The sequence below is a fragment of the Gobio gobio genome (genome assembly GCF_949357685.1).
Source record: "Gobio gobio genome assembly, chromosome: 11".
In the NCBI taxonomy this organism is placed as follows: domain Eukaryota; kingdom Metazoa; phylum Chordata; class Actinopteri; order Cypriniformes; family Gobionidae; genus Gobio; species Gobio gobio.
Window position 1 is genome coordinate 1,996,856 of NC_137104.1, and position 19,731 is coordinate 2,016,586.

Here is a 19,731-nt window from a genome sequence, read left to right on the forward strand (position 1 = left end):
GGTGCTCACAAGCACCCTTCTGAGACCTAAAATAACAAATTGGACACCCTGCGGTCTCGTGGACGTAATTGACACGTGCATGCGGCAACCATTGTAAGTCCACAAGACCGAAAGTGCAAATGAAGTGTGCCATTTGGGACAGGGCCACTGATGAGTTGACTTCATTTGAGTTGAATCAGGTATATTTGATTAGGAAGAGTTTGAAAATGTGTAGTACATTTTCAAACTCTTCCTAATCAAAATACACCTGATTCAAATCATCAGCTCATTAATATAAACTCCAAGACCAGAAACAGATGGGTCAGATAAGGTAGATATCCAAAATATGCATTGTTTGTCTGCCTCCAGGAACAGGGTTGGGAAACACTGGTCTAAGAAGTGAAGGCAATCTTTTTGAGGAATGGGAAAAAGAAGAGAAAGGCAGGATGCAGAGAAGGCCCTGGAGCGGTTCCTGGTTGCGGAGATCTGATGGTTGTAAAGGAAGCAGGAGGGGAATTGGAAGGGCAAGGAAAGGCTGAGCAAATCTGAGGTGGGTGGCAGGTGGGGCTGTATGGGGGAACCATTTTGTAAACAGAGGTAGCTGAGGGTACTAGGAAGGTGTAGGTTTGATGGGCTAAGTTTGTTGGTGGAAGAAAGGGGCTTAGCGCTATGGCCATGCAACCTCTGCTAGAGACGGGGTTGGAAGCCATGGTGGCAGACAGTGCGTGTGCGTCGGGCATGGGGGAAATGTTGATGGAGCTTGAGGTATCCTAGCTCGAGGTTTTTGCATGGGCAACTGGTGGCCTTTTTGGGTGGAGCATTGGGTTGAGTCTGGCCGGTTTGTGAACTAATGTAAAGAGCATAAAATTGGGCTTTGGTTTGTCTTTGAATAAAATGAATGCTGTTAACTGTCCAATTCGAGGACAGTTGGAATTCGAGGTGACTGAGGTGTGTGGGCAAGGAGCAAAGTCCATGGCGGTGCCTTGGTAAATTAGCTGGAGGATGCCGTTGTTTTGTCCAGAATATGAGTCGGAGTTGGATGATCCTGGAAAATTAGATGTCAGAGATAAAGAGCTGTATTTCATTAGGGTGGAGTTGAATGCCCGATGAATTTGTTGATGGGATGACTCAGTGTCTGCTGCTTATATACACTAGTAATGATGATTGACGGGACTGAATGTTTAAGCTCCTCCTGTACCTATGTTTGAAACTTAATTTCACTATAAATAGAGCAACATTTCTGAGCACAATATTATTCAACTAGACTCTCTTCACAGACTGCTGGTGAGTATTAATATTCATATCTATGTTTAATAGCACATTTTAGTTTGAAATGTTTTGACAGTGCATAATATTCCTCATCTGAATAACATATTGGATAAATAATAAATATAACAGTTGTTTATCAACAAATATTAATAAAGCCATTTATGTATTATATACTGTATTATTTTGTTTAAAACAGATAACGGCTGAATTGTGAAGGTCTTCTGTGAGGTTGAAACAATGATGAATTCCAGGTGAGTTGAATGTTTATGCTCTCTCTACACCAGAGTAGAATTATAATTGGAATGAAAAAAGAGAGTAATTTATTGAATTTTTAAAAAAATAAATAAATTAGGTGTAACTTTCATTAGTGATACATTTGCAAAACTCTTTGCACAAAAATCCAGTCACTCTTGTAACACAACTGTGCTTCTGTTCTTTAATTATTGTTGCGTTACCTTTCACAAAAAAACATAATATCAGACCAAATGTCACGTTATTTTGCAAAAACACTTGATAATAAACCAAGTGAGTTTGCTGATTAAGGTCATCTAGATTAAATTACTTTAAAACATCTCAGTTACTTATCGCTCAATGAGTTTGATAAGGTGGCAGTTGTTCAGTCTATTGAATGGACTGAATGTACTCACTTATACTATATCACTAAATTGCCTATTGAATACATTTGTAATTTAATACAACATGTACTATTAATAGAACAAAAACAAAAAAAAATTAAATAGCGCTTCGCAGCCCCACCTGATGCATGAAAGGGAAATGATAATCCTGTCACTTTGAGGGCTGTAGCAAAAGTTAATCTCATAATCCTTGTTTTTGACTTCACATTGACTTGGTTGTGTGTGTGTGTGTGTGTGTGTGTGTAGACTTATTTGGAATTCAGTAGAATAGTTTTAGAGTCAATAGTAGAGCATGTTAATGAAACTGAATTCACGTTACACCTCTATTGCGTTTACTCATGTTTTATAGCTGGGGTCTCAGAGACCCCGAACACAACTTAAGGCTTAAAAAGTTAACTCACAAAATATTTTAACTACTCACGTCAATTATTAATTATGATCACATACTTCATACTTGCGTGTCATACCCATGCTCATACCTGCGCTTTATCCAACATTCAGAGAAGTCACAATGAGCTCAAACAACCCTTCACTCCTTTTTCACGATTAAGTCGAGCAGTGGAAGTTGCCTTGTGTCCAGATTGTGTTGCACAATGATGAATAATTCTCTACATCTTTTTTAAACTCTGTCTATTTCTCTTGATGAATAATTAGCAAACCTTGAGTTAAAACTAGAGCAAACTCCGCAAGGCGTTTAAAACCCAAAGAATGGAGGCAGGTTAATCACATTACTCTGACTTTAAGTCTTGGGCTTCTTCTACTATTTTATCATCACAGTAGCAATATATATGTTTCTTTGTTTAAATGAGGATGAGAAATTGAAAATGATTCCTTCATATGCTGAGATGAGGTGATGTGTTGTTGTGTCTTGTATCAGGATGGCCGTACAGGTGATTTTGTTTCTGACACTTTGCACTGGGCTGTGCTTCGCTCAAACTAAAGGTATGTTTAATAAAAATGCCTGGATTTAAAAATGTGTAAAAAATTGTGTATCATTACATATAAATCAGACTATTTAATTTAAATTATAGGCTGAAATATTATAATTGAAAGCTTGTGATGTATGTATTTATTTGTGTTGCTTTGAAGCTGTCTTATCATTTCTGTCATATCATATTGAACAGGGAATCTTGCTCTTAATGCTGTGGCTGTGCAGTCGTCCTTAGGACACCCACAGGGAGATGCTCAACATGCAGTCGATGGAAAAAGAGACTCAAACTACGCGAAGGAATCATGCACTCACACTAAAACTGAGTTTAATCCATGGTTGAGAGTTGATCTTGGAAATGTCTACAGTGTGAGCAAAGTTACCATCACTAACCGTGGAGACTGTTGCAAAGAGCGGCTTAGAGGAGCTCAGATTCGTATTGGGAACAAGCTGGAAAACAACGGAAACAACAACTTGCTGTAAGAAATGTTTACATTGTTCTATAATCTTCCCATGTTTATGATATTCAATCTGGTGGCAAAATTGTACCTCCTCCACAAACCAAGTTCTCAGCGAGCCACAGCCATGGAGATGCACTTTACTTGAACATATTTTATTCAGATTGTGATTAGACATTTGTAAGTTTAGACCAGTGGTTTTCAAACTTTGTTTAGAGCGACCCTCTTTTTTTTGTTGTTGTTGTTGTCGCGACCCATATACTATAGGCCTACATCCATTTACATTCAAACAAGTCAAGCCAAGCATAAGAATACTTAAATACAATTGGCAATTTGACTCTTTTCTCCATTAAACCACTAGATGGCACAAAAATTCAGCTCAGCATGCATTTGAAAATAAAAGTATGCATTTGATTGCATTCAGAAATAATACAGGTAAATAAAGCAAAATGTTATAATGTACTACAAACAAACACTACAAACATAGCTATAGGTTATTTTAGTTCCCCTCACTCCACAACTAATTGCCCCTTTAAGAGCTGCACGCTCCCTGTTGAACTGTCTACATTGTTTGTGCGCACTGTGCCTCGAGCACTCCCATGCATGCGGGGTGTTTTCTGTTGCTCAAATCAAGTTGTTTTGTTTATTAAGTAACACTGTGGACGGTATAGCGTTTGTGACGGACTGTTATGCGAGTTTCACAGGAAATAAAGTGCGAGCTGTGAAATGTCCATTGTCTCCATGTCTGCAATAACTCCAGTTAAGTGAGCTATCCCTATTTTCCTCTGGACACAACGCGTTAGAAAATCCTTTAAATTTAACGGTATTCAGAACGTATCAATAATTACAAAATATAAGTATATAACTATAAAGCCAAAACAAAATAATTGAATGAGAAACTGAAAGTAACCAGCGTTAGGCTCACGTAGCCTAACTCTCTCATTCCAATTCAAATGTTTGCATATTCGCGATTTGCGTCCCAATATTGATGGAAAAAATCATCCTCTTCACATGCGCAAAAATGTGCTTGAAAACACCACAGTGGCGGGTCTCATGCTGAATGGCACCAATTGTAGGCTACTACTGACTATTTGAACGTAGCTGTGTAACTTTTTATATGTTAGGTTGATTATTTTAAGTTGATAATGAACTGACTGCAATGTCAAGTTTGCAATGCTGGAATATGATGTGTGTGCGCATGAGGCGTGCCGGCGCGAACGAGCAGAGGAAACATAAAATACTCCGTCATTTTGGTCATACAGATAATAAGAGTAGGACATCAGTCAGAATTGCAATGTGTTTACTTACATTGTGCTATTGTAAAACAAAGAAAACAAGATGTGCTTTCTGTCATCTGGTTTCCTTTCTGTGAACTTGTTTGATGAGCGCCACGCCTTACAAAAATGAACCAAACTCAGCAGCAACTGTCGCAGTTTTTTCTTTCTTTTTGTTAATCTGTTAATTATTTAAGTCAAATATATTTCACATATTTATTACTTTTATAAAGGCATATAGGCTGATTTTATGATTTTTTTAAAAAATGTAACTACATTTTCTTTTTATCATCCTGGCAACCCATCTTTTTAGTCTCGCGACCCACCCGAGGTTTGCGACCCAGGGTTTGAAAACCACTGGTTTAGACTATTGTTTCTTGTAGCAATGTAATAAAACATGGACACTAATTTGTATTGTGAAGAGTGCTATACAAAACCATTTGATTTCAATACAGCTGAATTTAATTTGTTAGACATGTGCATTGTGTTGTGAGTCTTCTGGTTTTCATTTTAACACTGTTCTTTATGTATTTGCAGGGCTGCAACTATTCTCACTGTTCTCGATGGCACAGACACATTTGTGTTTGAGCCTGTTAATGGCCGTTATGTCAACATTTTTTTACCTGGAAATGATGAAATCCTCACTCTGTGTGAAGTCGAGGTGTTTGGAGGTAAGGGGCAGAGAGAAAAGAAAACTATGATAGAATTTGTTTATATACTTATTAATGTGTGTATAACTGTTATTATTTTATTAACAGAAATTTACAGACCATCGTACACTTGTGTTCCAAGTGAGTGTTCTTCATTACTTATCAAATATTGATTTGAGTTTAAATATTTTATTAGTTCACTTGTAGAGGAGGGGCAGTCGAAGGCGAGGGCCCAGGCGACCCAATCTCTGGACACGGAAACTGGCTTTAGGGACGTGGAACATCACCTCACTGGGGTGGGGGTGGGGGCTGAGCTTGTGCGTGAGGTTGAGAGGTACCGACTAGAGATAGTCGGGCTCACCTCCACACACAGCTTGGGCTCTGGAACCACACTGCTTGAGACAGGTTAGACTCTCTACCACGCTGGAGTTGCCCAAGGTGAGAAGAGACGGGCTGGTCTAGGTTTGCTTATAGCCTCCCAGCTCAGCCGCCATGTGTTGGAGTTCACCCTGGGGAACGAGAGGTTTGTGTCAGGGACAGGTCTCTCACTGTCGTATGTGCCTATGGGCCAAACGGCAGTGCAGAGTACCCAGCCCTCTTGGAGTCTCTGGGAGGGGTGCTGGAAAGTGCTCCGACTGGAGGATCTGTTTTTCTACTGAGGGACTTCAACGCCCACGTGGGCAATGACAGTGACACCTGGTGGGGCGTGATTGGGAGGAATGGCCCCCCCCGATCTGAACCCGAGCAGTGATCTGTTATTGAATTTCTGTGCTAGTCACAGCTTGTCCGTAACGAACACCATGTTCAAGCAAAAGGGTGTCCATCAGTGCACATGGTACCAGGACACCCTAGGCCGAAGATCGATGATCGACTTTGTGGTTGTTTCATCTGACCTCCAGCCGTATGTCTAAGACACTTTGGTGAAGAGAGGGGCGGAGCTGTAAAATTATCACCACTTGGTGGTAAGTTTGATCCAATGGCGGGGGAGGAAGCTGGACAGACTCGGCAGACCAAAACATACCGTGAGAGTTTGTTGGGAACGTTTGGCCGAGTCCCCTGTCAGAGAGATCTTCAACTCCCACCTCCGGCAGAGCTTCGACCGGATCCAGAGGGAGTCTGGAGATATTGAGTATGAGTGGACCTTGTTCTTCAACTCTATTGTCGACGCAGAGCTGTGGCCGTAAAGTCTCTGGAGCCTGATGAGGCGGCAATCCCCGAACACGGTGGTTGACACCAGAAGTAAGGGATGCCGTCAAGCTCAAGAAGGAGTCCTATCAGGCCTGGCTGGTTTGTGCGACTCCTGAGGCATGCGGACTGCAGCCTGGGTAGTTGTGGAGGGAAAAAAATCAGGCCTGGGATGAGTTCGGCGAGGCCTCAAAGAGATTCTGGCAAACCTCAGGAGAAGGAAGCAGCTCAGCAGTTCAACCCCTCAGGAGGGGGAAGCAGTGCCCTACAAACACTGTTTACAGCAGTTGACCTCAACTGGGGACATTGTCGGACGGTGGAAGGAATACTTTGAGGATATCATCAATTCCGCCGACACATCTTCCATTGAGGAAACAGAGGTAGAGGGCTCTGAGGTGGACTCGTCCATCACCCAAGCTGAAGTCACAGAGGTAGTCAAAAAGCTCGTCGTGGCAAGGCACTGGGGTGGATGAGATCTGCCCTGAGTATCTCAAGGTACATCAAGTCTCTGGATTTTGTGGGGCTGTCTTAGCTGACACGCTTCTACAGCATCGCGTAGCGGTTGGGGACAGTACCTCTGGACTGGCAGACCGGGGTGGTGGTCCCAACTTTTCAAGAAGGGGGACTGGAGGGTGTGTTCCAACTACAGTGTTATCACACTTCTCATCCTCCCCAGGGAAAGTCAATGGCAGGGTACTGGAGAGGAGAATTCGGCCGATAATGGAACCCCAGATTCAGGAGGAACCGTGTGGGTTTTCATCCCGGTCGCGTGGAACACTGGGCCAGCACTATACCCTCACCAGTCCTGTTCATAATTTTTATGGACAGAATTTCTAGACACAGCCAGGGGCCGGTTTGGGGACCACACAATTTCGTGTCTGCTTTTTGTGGATGATGTTGTTGTGTTGGCATCATCAAACCAGGCCTCGGCATTCCCCCATTCCCCCGGGAGAGCTGGAGGAAGTGTCCAGGGAGAGGGAAGTCTGGGCATCTCTGCTTAGACTGTTGCCCCTGCGACCCAACCCGGTTAAGCAGAAGAAGATGGATGGATGGATGGATGGATGACTGGCTGGATTACTGTGTACAAAAACAATCATTCTGGCAACAAGACTAACACTACAGTACTCTTAATACTAAAAACACTTAAATGCAATCTTAATACTTCAGTACAATCAATAAATATAACAGTAGTAGTGATAGATGAAACTGGCACCAGAGCGGGTCCATGTGTGATACAAGAAACATCAAAGAAAGACATAAGCTGTCTGTTATACAGCGTTAATATTGATGACGCTCATTATATGGAAATATCTGACCTCAGAATGTCACGACTGACCAATCAGAATCAAGTATTGCAAAGAGCCGTGTAATAATCATTTGGATTGATATATATAGCTTAGCATTATTCTGCCCATTATATTGGAATTATACTTTAGCACATTAAAGTAAGAAATAAAAGTTATTGTTTTTTTATGTTAAACAGAGAATCTTGCTCTTGGATCCAGAGCTATCCAGTCTGCCACATACGCTCAATCAGTAGCTCAACATGCTGTTGATGGCAACAGGAATTCAAATTTCAATCTTGGGTCATGCAGTGCAACTAATGGGGACAAGGACCCCTGGTGGAGAGTTGACCTGCTGGAAGTCTACAAGGTGACCAGGGTTAGCATCACTAATCGTGGAGATTGTTGTGCAGAGAGGATAAATGGTGCTCAGATCCGTATCGGCAACAGCCTGGAAAATAATGGCAACAATAATGAGCTGTAAGTATTGTCTCTCTCTCTTGATACTTTCATAAATGGTAGAAAAGAGTAAATAATATAAAATTACTTTGAATAAATCCTTTTAATAAAAACTTGCTTTTGACATAATTATATGCTTCATGCCGTTTTGATTTGCCCCTCTCTATTTCCCTGTTTATCTCTGTATCCCAATGTGCATACTTTCCACTTAGGGGTGTAACTGTTCAAATTACTCAGTTCGATTCGGTTATCAGCACATTTTAGGGTCACGGTTTAAGTACGGTTCGGTATGTGCTATGTTGAGGGAACAAGGACAACTGTTGAACAAAAATAAAGAAAATAAGAACAAATAATCAAACTACAAGCAACAGCATACTATACACATACTATATATCAAATATGAATATAAAAAACTGCTTTTCAGGTTTTTCAGGTATCTAACATTAGTTCCCTTTGTTTAGTCACTCCGAGTAATGTCAGTGACTGACGAATGGGGGTTTTGCTTAGAAGCCAATCGCCTTTGAGATCTAACAAAACGAGCCAATGGCATGAAAATGCCATGGGTCTGTGGAATTTGCATAATGCAAGCCCGCCTCACCGCGTGGGTATAAAGGGCGTCGCATAGCAATCTCGCATTATGTTTCTGCTTCAGAGCCGAAATTACAGCCTGAGCGTGTTTACCTCTTTCAAGACGAGCAGCTCCCCAGAGTGTTGGTGTGATGCCGCGTTCCAGCGAGACTCGTATTCCTGTCTGATCTGTGCAGTGATTAGCACAGCGTGCGTTTCTCCCTGGGCGCTTCAGCATCTCTGCGCAGAAAAACTCCTCACAAAAAGAGCGCAAGTGGCACGTCTTTTTAAAGATGGCTCGCCCTTGCAACATTTCTGGGTGCGGTCGTATGGTTTCTCCACTTGACGGGCACGGACGCTGTTTAGCATGCTTGGGCCTCGTGCATGCTGAGCGTGCGTTCGTGGATGTCTCATGTTCTCACTGCGGGAACATGACCATCGCAGTGCTGCGATCGAGACTCAATGATCTCCGTGCTGGAGGGAGAGTCCCCTCTACCACACCCCAATCTGTTCCCACCGTGAGTGGGACCACTTTGGCTGGTGGTCAGTGTGACTTGAGGGTTATGGTGTGGAACAACCTGACGAATATTCCTCGGGCCGCACCCCCCTCGTGCACGCTGCAACCCGTGGTGTTGCCGGATGTTGACTCTGGTGTTTCCCGTCCTGGGCCCAGCGTGTCATTCAGCGTGCCGGCGGATGACGTCATGTCGATCGCCGCATCACAGGCTGGGCTGGACTCCTAGGGAAATGACGATTCGGCTGTGCTGCCTCCCTCAGGAGTGCCAGCATTGCCCGAGTCAGATCCGGAGCTTACAGCCATGCTCTCCCGGGCAGCTGAGAGCCTTGGGCTTGCGTGGAATCCTCCGCCATGTCCTGAGCGCTCGAGGCTGGATGATTGGTATCTGGGGGCTGCCCACACCGAAGGCGCCTGCCAACCTCCGATACCATTCTTCCCGGAGGTGCATGAGGAGGTGACGAAATCGTGGAAGTCTCCCCTGACTTTTCCCGATCACTCGTCATCGTCCTCCGCCTTTACTGCCCTTGACGGTGGCGCGGTGAAAGGGTACATTGGGGTTCCCCCTGTTGAACGGTCTGTTGTGATGCAACTGTGTCCGCAGAGCGTTTCAACGTGGTGCGGTAATCCTAAGCACGGTGGTGGCTACTTCACTTCCACCATGGCCTTGTCTATGTGACAGGCCTGTGCGCTGAAGTGGAACCTCTTGTCACTTGGCCTCTTCTGGGGAAGACCCCAGAAAATGCCTTTGGGTTAGTACCTTCCACAAGTTGGGCGGAGCATTGTCTGTCTCCTCTGCCCTAGGGGTTTAGGTGCTATTTGGCCCACCTCGACCTGGTGGACTTTAACAGTACAACCTATTCCGCAGGTCTTACATGCCCTCTTGGGACCTCACAGCGTTGCTATAACACTGCTGAATGCCCCTTTTTGAGCCTTCGCAGTCCTAAATTTGAGTTTAAGGTAAGTTCCTTTCAATGAAAGCGACACTCTTGATGGCATGGCTCCTTTCAAGGGGGCATTGTCGGTGACAAGTGTGCCTGGGATTCGAGCTGGATAACTCTCACATGCTTCCTGAGACCCCAGTTTTCGCGTTCGGCTAGGTGCCGCCGTATGCATGGTTCCCCCATTGGGTAACCCCCACATGTGTATCTCCATGGTAAGTCTCTTTGAGCACTAGTCTTCCCTTGGCAAGACACCTTGCCACGCCTGGGGTTTAAAATGTTTTCCACCTGCGGCTAGATACCCCGGTATACTCCATATGCAGTTCCTTGTAAAGGTCACATGTGTATTTGGTAAGTCCCCCCCCTTAGGGTAGGCATTGTGTTGCATTGTGTCCGCTCAGGCATCGGCTCTTCAGCAGGTAACATGATGCGAGATTGCTATGCGACGCCCTTTATACCCACGCGGTGAGGCGGGCTTGCATTATGCAAATTCTGCAGACCCATGGCATTTTCATGCCATTGGCTCGTTTTGTTAGATCTCAAAGGCGATTGGCTTCTAAGCTAAAAACGATTGTTTCCTCTACTTAGAGCAGGGGTAGGAAAGTTCGGTCCTAGAGAGCCGATGTCCTGGAGAGTTTGGCTCCAACCCTAACAGATATCTATAGATGCTCTTGTTGAGAATTAACAAAGGTTTAGATGTTGATTTTTTATTGAAAAGGTTTGGTCACCATTATGGTTATCAGTGTTTCCTTTAGTTGGGTGACAAAACACATAATCTGTTCAAATCAAAAGAAGCCATAAAGAAAAATTGCCATGAATAAAAATGTTTGACTAAACTCATCACTGAATAAAATATGAATAAATAACATTCACAATACAACAATACTTTCTTGCAGATCAGACATTCTGAATTCTGATTTTTAAATACATTCTTAGGGGGGGGGGTATTTAGATGCACACAGATATCAAGAATCAGCATATGAATCTCAACAATGGTGACATACTTAATGCTGCAATGCATGCTGGGAGCCATTAGTTTTATACTGTGATGGCTTAGTAGGGTTGGAGCTAAACTCTGCAGGACATCAGCTCTCTAGGACTGCACTTGCCTATCCCTGACTTAGAGGTACAAAAATGTATTCTTAAGAGTCCCACCCCAGTGACGGCCACTTTTAACTTAAAAGGTACAATTTTGTCCTCTTTTTTTGAAATTGATAAAGTAATCAAATATAAAATAAAATTGTATGTCATAATCTTTACTGCATAAATTTAATAAAGATGAATCATTATTGAAGTTACAGAAGTTATTCAGTCAAGAGCAGTCAAGAGTGATTTCTTTGTCATTTGATGTTTGATTAACAGTAAAACCACAGAGAGAAGTAATAGGCGTCTTTCCTTTTAAGACATAATGCATGGATCCAGTACATACAGCGCATGAACACGTCGTTCTCAACTGTTTACATTTTACTTAAGACGTAACTAGGGATGTGACGGTGAGGACATTTTCCCACCATTTAGCCGCCCGTTAACACCGGTATTACCAACAGGGGATTTTATGTGGCTATTTCTAAACTGAAAGTAAAATGCGCACGGGCCGCTCGGTCATAGTGTGGAGCAAAGCGAGTGTTTTCAATTAACTAAAAACAAACAGACCAGTGGAAAGTGAATGACTGTGCGGCTGTGAACGAATGAGTGCGGATTTAGCACGGTTTACGGCCGTGTGCATTTTACTTTCAGTTTAGAATTAGCGCCAATTTTGGGGCTGATTGTTTGAATGGTGGGTTCATTAGCCTATTACAGTGCTTGAGTATTGTTTTCTTTCCCTGTTTGTCTTCACAGGGCTGCAACTATTGTGTCCATCCCACTTGGAGAGACAAAAACATTTGACTTTAAGGCTATTAAGGGCCGATATGTCAACTTTTTTATACCTGGACGCTATGAATATCTCACACTGTGTGAGGTTGAGGTGTTTGCAGGTGAGTGATAAAAGGAGAGAGACATGGTGTGTAGACATTTGTACTATTTATACTGTGTACATTATCTTGATTTTTTTTCTTCTTTTTTCAGTGGAATGAGATATTACACCACAGTCCACTGATCCTATCAGCAAAATACCAAACTACTCTTTTCTGAGCAATTCTATTATTGTTATATATTGCACTTCTTTCATTGTTTTCATTTTACCTCTGCAGCTTTTATCCTTAAGATAAAAGATCAGTTTTTTCGGTGCACATTCAGTAAAGGTTTGAAATGGTTTTTAAAATGCGCCTTATTCTTAATCCCAGTTTGATCCAGAGGGGTGTGTATTTACTCTTCTTTATCTTTGCTTTCTACATAAATAAATGACTACAGCATCACATGTTGTATTGTGTGTTTCTGGATAAAAAAGGTTAATTTAGATATTCACAATGAGGAGAAGGACGTGTAGTGTGAGAGCTACCCATCTAGGGTTGAGGAGCTGATAACAAAGTAAAGAAGAAAAAGAGAAAGAAAACCATCGAAAGAACAAGGATGTCCAACCTTCTGTCCCAGAGTGAACAACACAACCACTAACAACCAATATTCATTTAAAAATTTTATAAAGAGTAAAAATAAGGCACAAAAGTAACAATAAATATAACTGAAATCTAAATATTAAACAGAATAATAATGAAAATAGGGGCGATAGCAGGCCTGGAGTGGTCATCGGGAGAATTCCAGGTGGGCCACTCATAAGTTTGGCCGGTCGTACCACTCAACATAAAGATGGTTTTACGCGGGATCTATAAAGCGCAAGTAATAGTTCATTTTCAATGACAGACACAAAGTGGCAAATCGCAGCCGTTTTTAATAGTGGCGAAGACACCCGAAATCCAATCGCTTGTGCACAGGTTATAAATATTATTACATAGCATCTCCCCTGCTCTCTCTCTATACTTCATATAGTCTACACACTGAAAAAGCATGTTACATTATTGCGTGATATGATTTAATTAATCACACACACCTTTACCTTTAAAAGAGTTGTTACCTGTAGTGGAAGAGCCTCTTCTCAATATTATTAACTCGTCTTTATCTTTAGGTCATGTTCCAAGAATATTCAAGCTGGCAGTCATAAAACCCCTCATTAAGAAGCCACAATTAGATCATAATAACCTAGCAAATTACAGACCAATTTCAAATCTTCCATTTATGTCTAAAATACTAGAAAAAGTTATGTCCGCTCAATTGTGCTCTTTCTTGCAAGAAAATGATATCTATGAAAAATTCCAATCAGGATTCAGGCCGCATAATAGCACAGAAACTGCGCAAATGATTTACTTCTAGCTTCTGACCAAGGCTGTATCTCAATACTAGTTCTACTCGATCTTAGTGCTGCGTTCGATACTATAGATCATAAAATACTCTTAGATCGACTTCAAAATTATACTGGTGTTCAGGGACAGGCATTAAACTGGTTTAGATCGTATTGCTACTGACCTATAAAGCCCTAAATGGTTTAGCTCCAGTGTATTTGACGGATCTTCTATCGCCCTACAATCCGCCGCGCTCTTTAAGGTCACTAAACTCTAGGCTTCTGGTCATTCCTAGGATATCTAAGTCCACTAAAGGAGGGAGGGCATTTTCACATTTGGCTCCTAAACTCTGGAACAGTATTCCTGATATTGTCCGAGGTTCAGACTAGCTGTCCCAGTTTAAAACTAGATTAAAGACGCATCTCTTTAGCCAAGCATTCACATTATAATTACCTTTTATACTACAGTTAAATCGGATCAAAAGCATTAATATAATATTCTGAACAGCAGCTATGCTAATTCCCATCTGCTTTTCTGTTACCTCGGGACACTAGTAAACACTAGTAAACACTCGGGGGTAAATAGTTTGTCAGCTCCAGTTTGTATCCAGCCGCTCATGGAGACTTCGGATGCCCCAACACCTGTGATGAGACGACTCCACGCCTGTGAAGAGACGACTCAACGCCAGAGTTGTTATGGCCTAAATTAATACACGATGGATTAACTTTTTCGAACATTTTTCTTTAACATTGTCTTTCTAACATTTTTACTGTACATTTATGAAATGCACTTTCTGTAAAGCTGCTTTGAAACAATGTGTATTGTGAAAAGCGCTTTACAAATAAATTTGAATTGAATTGAATTGAACTTGTATTTAAAGCAGCGCATCAGTTTATGCTTTGAATTAAAAAATATATTTTCTTTCTTGTTTGTTGTTTTTTTAATTATCCATCGGTTTCGTGTCTTAAGACATCAATGTGTCGTCACGAGCCACACACATTCGTAAGCATATAACACAAATTATAACACAACACACCAATAAAGTAATCAATTCTGACTACACAAAATCAAAGGAAGTCACTTACAGATATTGCGTTCCAAAGGGCTGTGATAGGCATGATGAAGCTGGAGGTCTGCAACCATCTTGCACAACTAAAGCAATCAATAAATATGGCCTACTTCCTCTTTTAAACAGGAAACCATTGGAAAACTAAGGAAAACTCAGAAATAAGTATCAAAATAAAAGTCCTTGTATAAACCAAAGTTTAAAGTCCAGCACAGAAATCTTTGCAAATTTATGAAAAACAAAACAAAACATAAAAAACAACACATGTAGACAGACCTACATAAGGATTCACAGCCTTTGCCATGACACGCAACATTAAGCTCAGGTGCTCCTTTTTCACTGATCATCCTTGAGATGTTTCTACAACTTGACCGGAGTCCAGCTGTGGTAAATTCAGTTGATTGGACATGATTTGGAAAGGCACACACCTGTCTATATAAGGTCCCACAGTTAACAGTGCATGTCAGAGGTCAAACCAAGCCAGAAGTCCAAGGAATTGTGGTGGCAGAATCATGCTGTGGGGATGTTTTTCAGAGGCAGGAACTGGGAGACTAGTCAGGATCGAGGGAAAGATGAATGCAGCAATGTACAGGGACATCCTGGATGAAAACCTGCTCCAGAGCGCCAAGATAACAAAGGAGTGCTACGGGATGACTCTGTGAATGTCCTTGAGTGGCCCAGCCAGAGCTCAGACTTCACCCGATTGGTGATTCATAATATTATTCCTCTTCACAGACTTCTGGTGAGTATTAATATTCATATCTATGTTTAATGGCACATTTTTGGCTTTGTTAATAATGTCTTATTTTTTAGGCTTCACGTTTGACTATTCTTGTGAAACTGCATTTGTGTAACTTCTTTCTGTTATCTTATGTAAACATCATAGACATACCTAGACAAAACAAGAACTAGGCCTTGGACACACTTATACACTCGCACGCAAATGGGAACTTAAGACACGCACATACATTTGAACATCTGACCGTTAATTGTCATTATATCTCTTCATATGCCATAGTTTAATTTAACAGGTATACGCATATTATTCCTCATATGAATAATATATTAGATAAATAAATAAATTATGATTAATTAAATTTATTTATTATATAAAAACTGTATTTTGTTTAAAAGCAGATAACGGCTGAATTGTGAAGGTCTTCTGTGAGGTTGATTCAATGATGATTTCCAGGTGAGTTGAATGTTTCTGCTCTCTCTACACCAGAGTAGAATTAGAATTGGAATGAAAAAATATATATATATTGAATACAGATTATTAAAATAAATAGGTATCACTTTCATTATACGTCTGCAAAACTCTTGGCACAAAACTCTAAACCAATCACACTTGTAACACAGCGTTTTGTTAAAAAGAGAAAGATTACAGTAGCTCCATCATTAATGAATAACTACACAGGAAAAAAGAGTAATGCTCAACTAACACTCTAGTAACAACTATTAACTAACAAGAAACTCAAACTACTAGTAATAGTAAGTAATAGTGCTCAGTTGAATGTGGTAGTTCACTATTAGCTCATCAGTAACTACTATTTTTTCACACCTCCCAGAGCACTACTAATAACTACTGTATAGAGGTCCATAATTAATGTGAATAATGCATAATGTATGATTCATTCTAAAGTGAAGATCATGATAACCCACTAGTAATGACTCAAGTGTTACTGTCACATGCCTGTCCTGTCTCGTGTAGCACATGTGGTGGTTTGTTATTTTTACATTTACATTTAGTAATTTAGCAGACGCTTTTATCCAAAGCAACTTACAAATGACAGCAATAGAAGCAGCTAGAACAGTAAAGGGCAACAGTATGTAAGTGCTGTAACAAGTCTCAGTTAATCTAGCACAGAACACACAGGACAGAACTTTAAAAAAATAAAAAAACTTTTTAAAATAAATTAGACAGACAGAAAATGAATAGAATGTTAAGTGCTATTCTTAATTGGTCAGGTGCTGCTGGAAGAGATGTGTCTTTAGCTGTTTTTTGAAAATGGCTACAGACTCGGCCGCACAAATTGAGATAGGCAGGTCATTCCACCAGGTGGGGGCGGTCCAGGAAAAGGTCCGTGAGAGTGATTTCATGCTTCTTTGGTATGGCACCACAAGGCGTCGTTCACTGGCAGAACGTAAGCTACAAACCAACGGTGTCTCTGTCTAGTTCCCACCCCCTCTTGTTATTGGTTTCATTTGCCCCACCTGTGTTCCCTCATTACCTGCCTCATTTGTCCCCTTCATAAGTTTCTTTGTGTTTGCAGTCTGTGTGGTATCGTTGTATTGTCTACGTCCCCCGTTTCCCCGTGATCACCGTTGGTTTGTTTTTAGTTGGTATTTTGATATTTCTGATTATGTGTCCCAATCCCCCCATGGGCTTTTGTTTTGTGTTTATGTTTTGCTTTATAATAAATCCTCTTTCACCCGCAATTGAGTCCTCACCTCAGTTTCTCTGCTTCACGTGACAGACAATGACAGAACGATACCACCAACTAGAGGACTCAGCAGGAGAAGTTTGTTTTTGTTTGTTTCCCGTCTTGCCATGGAATTCAGTAGACGCTACAGGTGATGCGGCAGGTGAACTCAAAGTACATCAATCAGCAGGGGGCGGATGTAAGAGAGTTCACCTGCCAATTCCTCATTGAGGTGCATCACCTTTTCCTCAACGAGATGGAGAAGGCAGAGGTATTCAACCTCTGCCTGGACATGCCTCTCAGCCCTAAGGAGTTAGAGAAAATGGGGACTCTGGGTTTCTGGGGGTTTGTGGACCGTCTGGACTCCGGTCCTCCTATGACCATGGTCCGGTCGTGTTCCGGTGGACCGTGTTCCGGTGGACCGTGTTCCGGTGGACCGTGTTCCGGTGATCCGTGTTCCGGTGGTCCCTGTTCCGGTGATCCCAGTTCCGGTGGTCCCTGTTCCGGTGGTCCCAGTTCCGGTGTATCGTGTTCTGGTGGATCGTGCTCCGGTGGTCTCGAGTCCGGACACGGCCTGGAGGGCTGTGATGGGATGTTTCGTGGTGGCAGTCCTGCGTGTTTGGGAGGAGCACAGGGCTTTCTCCAAAGCTTCAGTGGATCGTGTTCCGGTGGTCCCAGTTCCGGTGGACTTTGTTCCAGTGGACTCCGTTCCAGTGTTCCCAGTTCTGGTGAATCGTGTTCCGGTGGATCGTGTTCCGGTGGATCGTGTTCCGGTGGTTGCAGTTCCGGTGGATCGTGTTCTGATGGTCGCAGTTCCGGTGGATCGCGTTCCGGTGGTCCCAGTTCCCGTGGATCGTGTTCCGGTGGTCCCAATTCCGGTGGTGGATCGTGTTCCGGTGGTCCCAATTCCGGTGGTGGATCGTGTTCCGGTGGTCCCAGTTTCGGTGGATCGTTGCTGTGCCGGACGTGCCACCCAGGCTCCTGCCTCTGCCCGTGCCGCCCTGGCCGCCTGAACTCTGCATGCCGCCTGGGCCAGCTGAACCCTGCGGGCCACCCTGGCCGCCTAAACTCTGCAGGAGGGCCAGGTGGAAAACCATTGGTAATTCTGTTCTGCCACTGGTGTTCAGCCAGTGATACCCAAATTCTTAAGAGCAGTTCCAATACCTCTGGGTCTCGGGAGTTCGGGAATGGCAGCGTGTGACACTACAAAGCCTCGCCGCTCTCATCCCCCCCCACAAGAGGGCGAGAATGGCAGTGTGTGACGCTACAAAGCCTCGCCGCTCTCATGCAGCCTTCCCGTGTGCTCGCTTCCCATAGTCAGTAACACCGGAGTGCCCGTTCTAGTGTCGGCTTGTTGCGCCATTCCCTTCCCCATGGAACGGATACGTGCGCTTATCTGCTCCAGTCGAGTTCCCCTAAGGATAGGCGAACCCTGTTGAGTCCTCCGCAACCCGCGGCAGTCGGATGTGGCGGAGCATCCGACGCCAGTTTTAACACTCGTATGCATTGGTGGAACTTGGTGGCTCCTCAGTGAAAAACAATAGTGAGCTGGTCTCGCTTCCTGTTTATACCCGCAGTGCAGGGCGGAGCGTGAGATGCAAATCTCGCACACCAATGGCCCATTGGCCTGTTCTCTATATCTCGAAGCTGATAGGGGCTCCCTGAATTGATCCCAATTCGTCAGAGACGTCCGACGTACGTCTCCGTTCCCTCCTGACAATTACCAAATCATTCTAAAGGAATGACTGATTATTTGGATCAGTATTATAAAGTGCACTTTTTTAAAATGCACTTTTAATAAAACGTGAATTCGTGCCCTACACTTTTTCATTGGACAAGTGTGTTCACAGAGGTTTTCATGGGGCAATGTGTATGTATAAACTTCACATTCTCACTCCAACTCGTCACATATTGATGCTTGGTCAGGATCCCTTTGGTGTCACTTTTTAATGCACAGGGTACCCCTTTAGCGTCATTTTCTGCAGGGAAGTCCATTGTTGACGAAATTGGTCACGAGACATCCGAGAGCCAATGCAATTTCACTATCAAAGCTGACGTAATGTTTCTTCTGGCGCCAATCTTTGATTGTGATCTTTGGCCGATGGAGATGCTGATCACACAAATCAATCGTTTGGCCTCGGAACACTTGGAATATTTGTACTTTTTTAATAAATTGTGCCTGCAGTCGGATCTGCCTGTTATATCCTGTGTTTTATATTATATAATAATACACAAATGGGTAGGTTTAGGGATGCGGTTTGGTATAGTGTAAATAAAAATAAATAAACCCTGCGTGTCGAAAAATTACGCCGAAGGGTCTTTACCAAGCATCAATATATGATGAGTTGGGAGTGAGACCGGGTTGGTATAAATCAAGATTTTAAACTCAAAGAGACGAGATACAGTACATTACCTGACATTTCCATGACAACCGGTCACTCACATTGTCATACCCATGCTCATACCCGCGCTTTATCCAACATTCAGAGAAGTCACAATGAGCTCAAACAACCCTTCACTCCTTTTTCACGATTGATATTGCACTTCTTTCATTTTACCTCTGCACATTTTATTCTTAAGGTAAAAGATCAGTTTCAGTGCACATTCAGTAAAGGTTTGGAATGGTTTTTAAAATGCACCTGATTCTTAACCCCGGTTTGATCCAGAGGGGTGTGTATTTACTCTTCTTTATCTTTGCTTACTTCATTAATAAATTACTACAGCATCACATGTTGTATTGTGTGTTTCTGGATCAAAAAAGGTTCATTTAGATATTCACAATGAGGAGGAGGAGGAGGAGGAGGTGTAGTTAGATTTAAGTAACT

The 19,731-nt window shown here is 42.6% G+C and overlaps 1 protein-coding gene across 1 annotated transcript; it reads left to right on the forward strand.

Moving 5' to 3' along the window:
- The first annotated feature begins 273 nt into the window (after positions 1 to 273).
- On the forward strand, positions 274 to 14,341 carry LOC307133681 (uncharacterized protein). Its single transcript, XM_079828870.1, has 9 exons — positions 274 to 1,263; positions 1,445 to 1,499; positions 2,761 to 2,825; positions 3,008 to 3,290; positions 5,081 to 5,214; positions 5,302 to 5,334; positions 7,862 to 8,141; positions 11,982 to 12,118; positions 12,210 to 14,341. The coding sequence occupies exons 2-9, from the start codon at positions 1,486 to 1,488 to the stop codon at positions 12,215 to 12,217; spliced, it is 954 nt and encodes a 317-aa protein (XP_079684996.1). The 5' UTR covers positions 274 to 1,263; positions 1,445 to 1,485; the 3' UTR covers positions 12,218 to 14,341.
- Positions 14,342 to 19,731: the final 5,390 nt, after the last annotated feature.

Bases quoted from the DNA above. Each gene is read 5' to 3' on its own strand.
- LOC307133681 (XM_079828870.1), top strand. The intron at 2,826-3,007 runs GTATGTTTAATA...CATATTGAACAG, and splicing joins GTGCTTCGCTCAAACTAAAG to GGAATCTTGCTCTTAATGCT. The intron at 3,291-5,080 runs GTAAGAAATGTT...ATGTATTTGCAG, and splicing joins AACGGAAACAACAACTTGCT to GGCTGCAACTATTCTCACTG.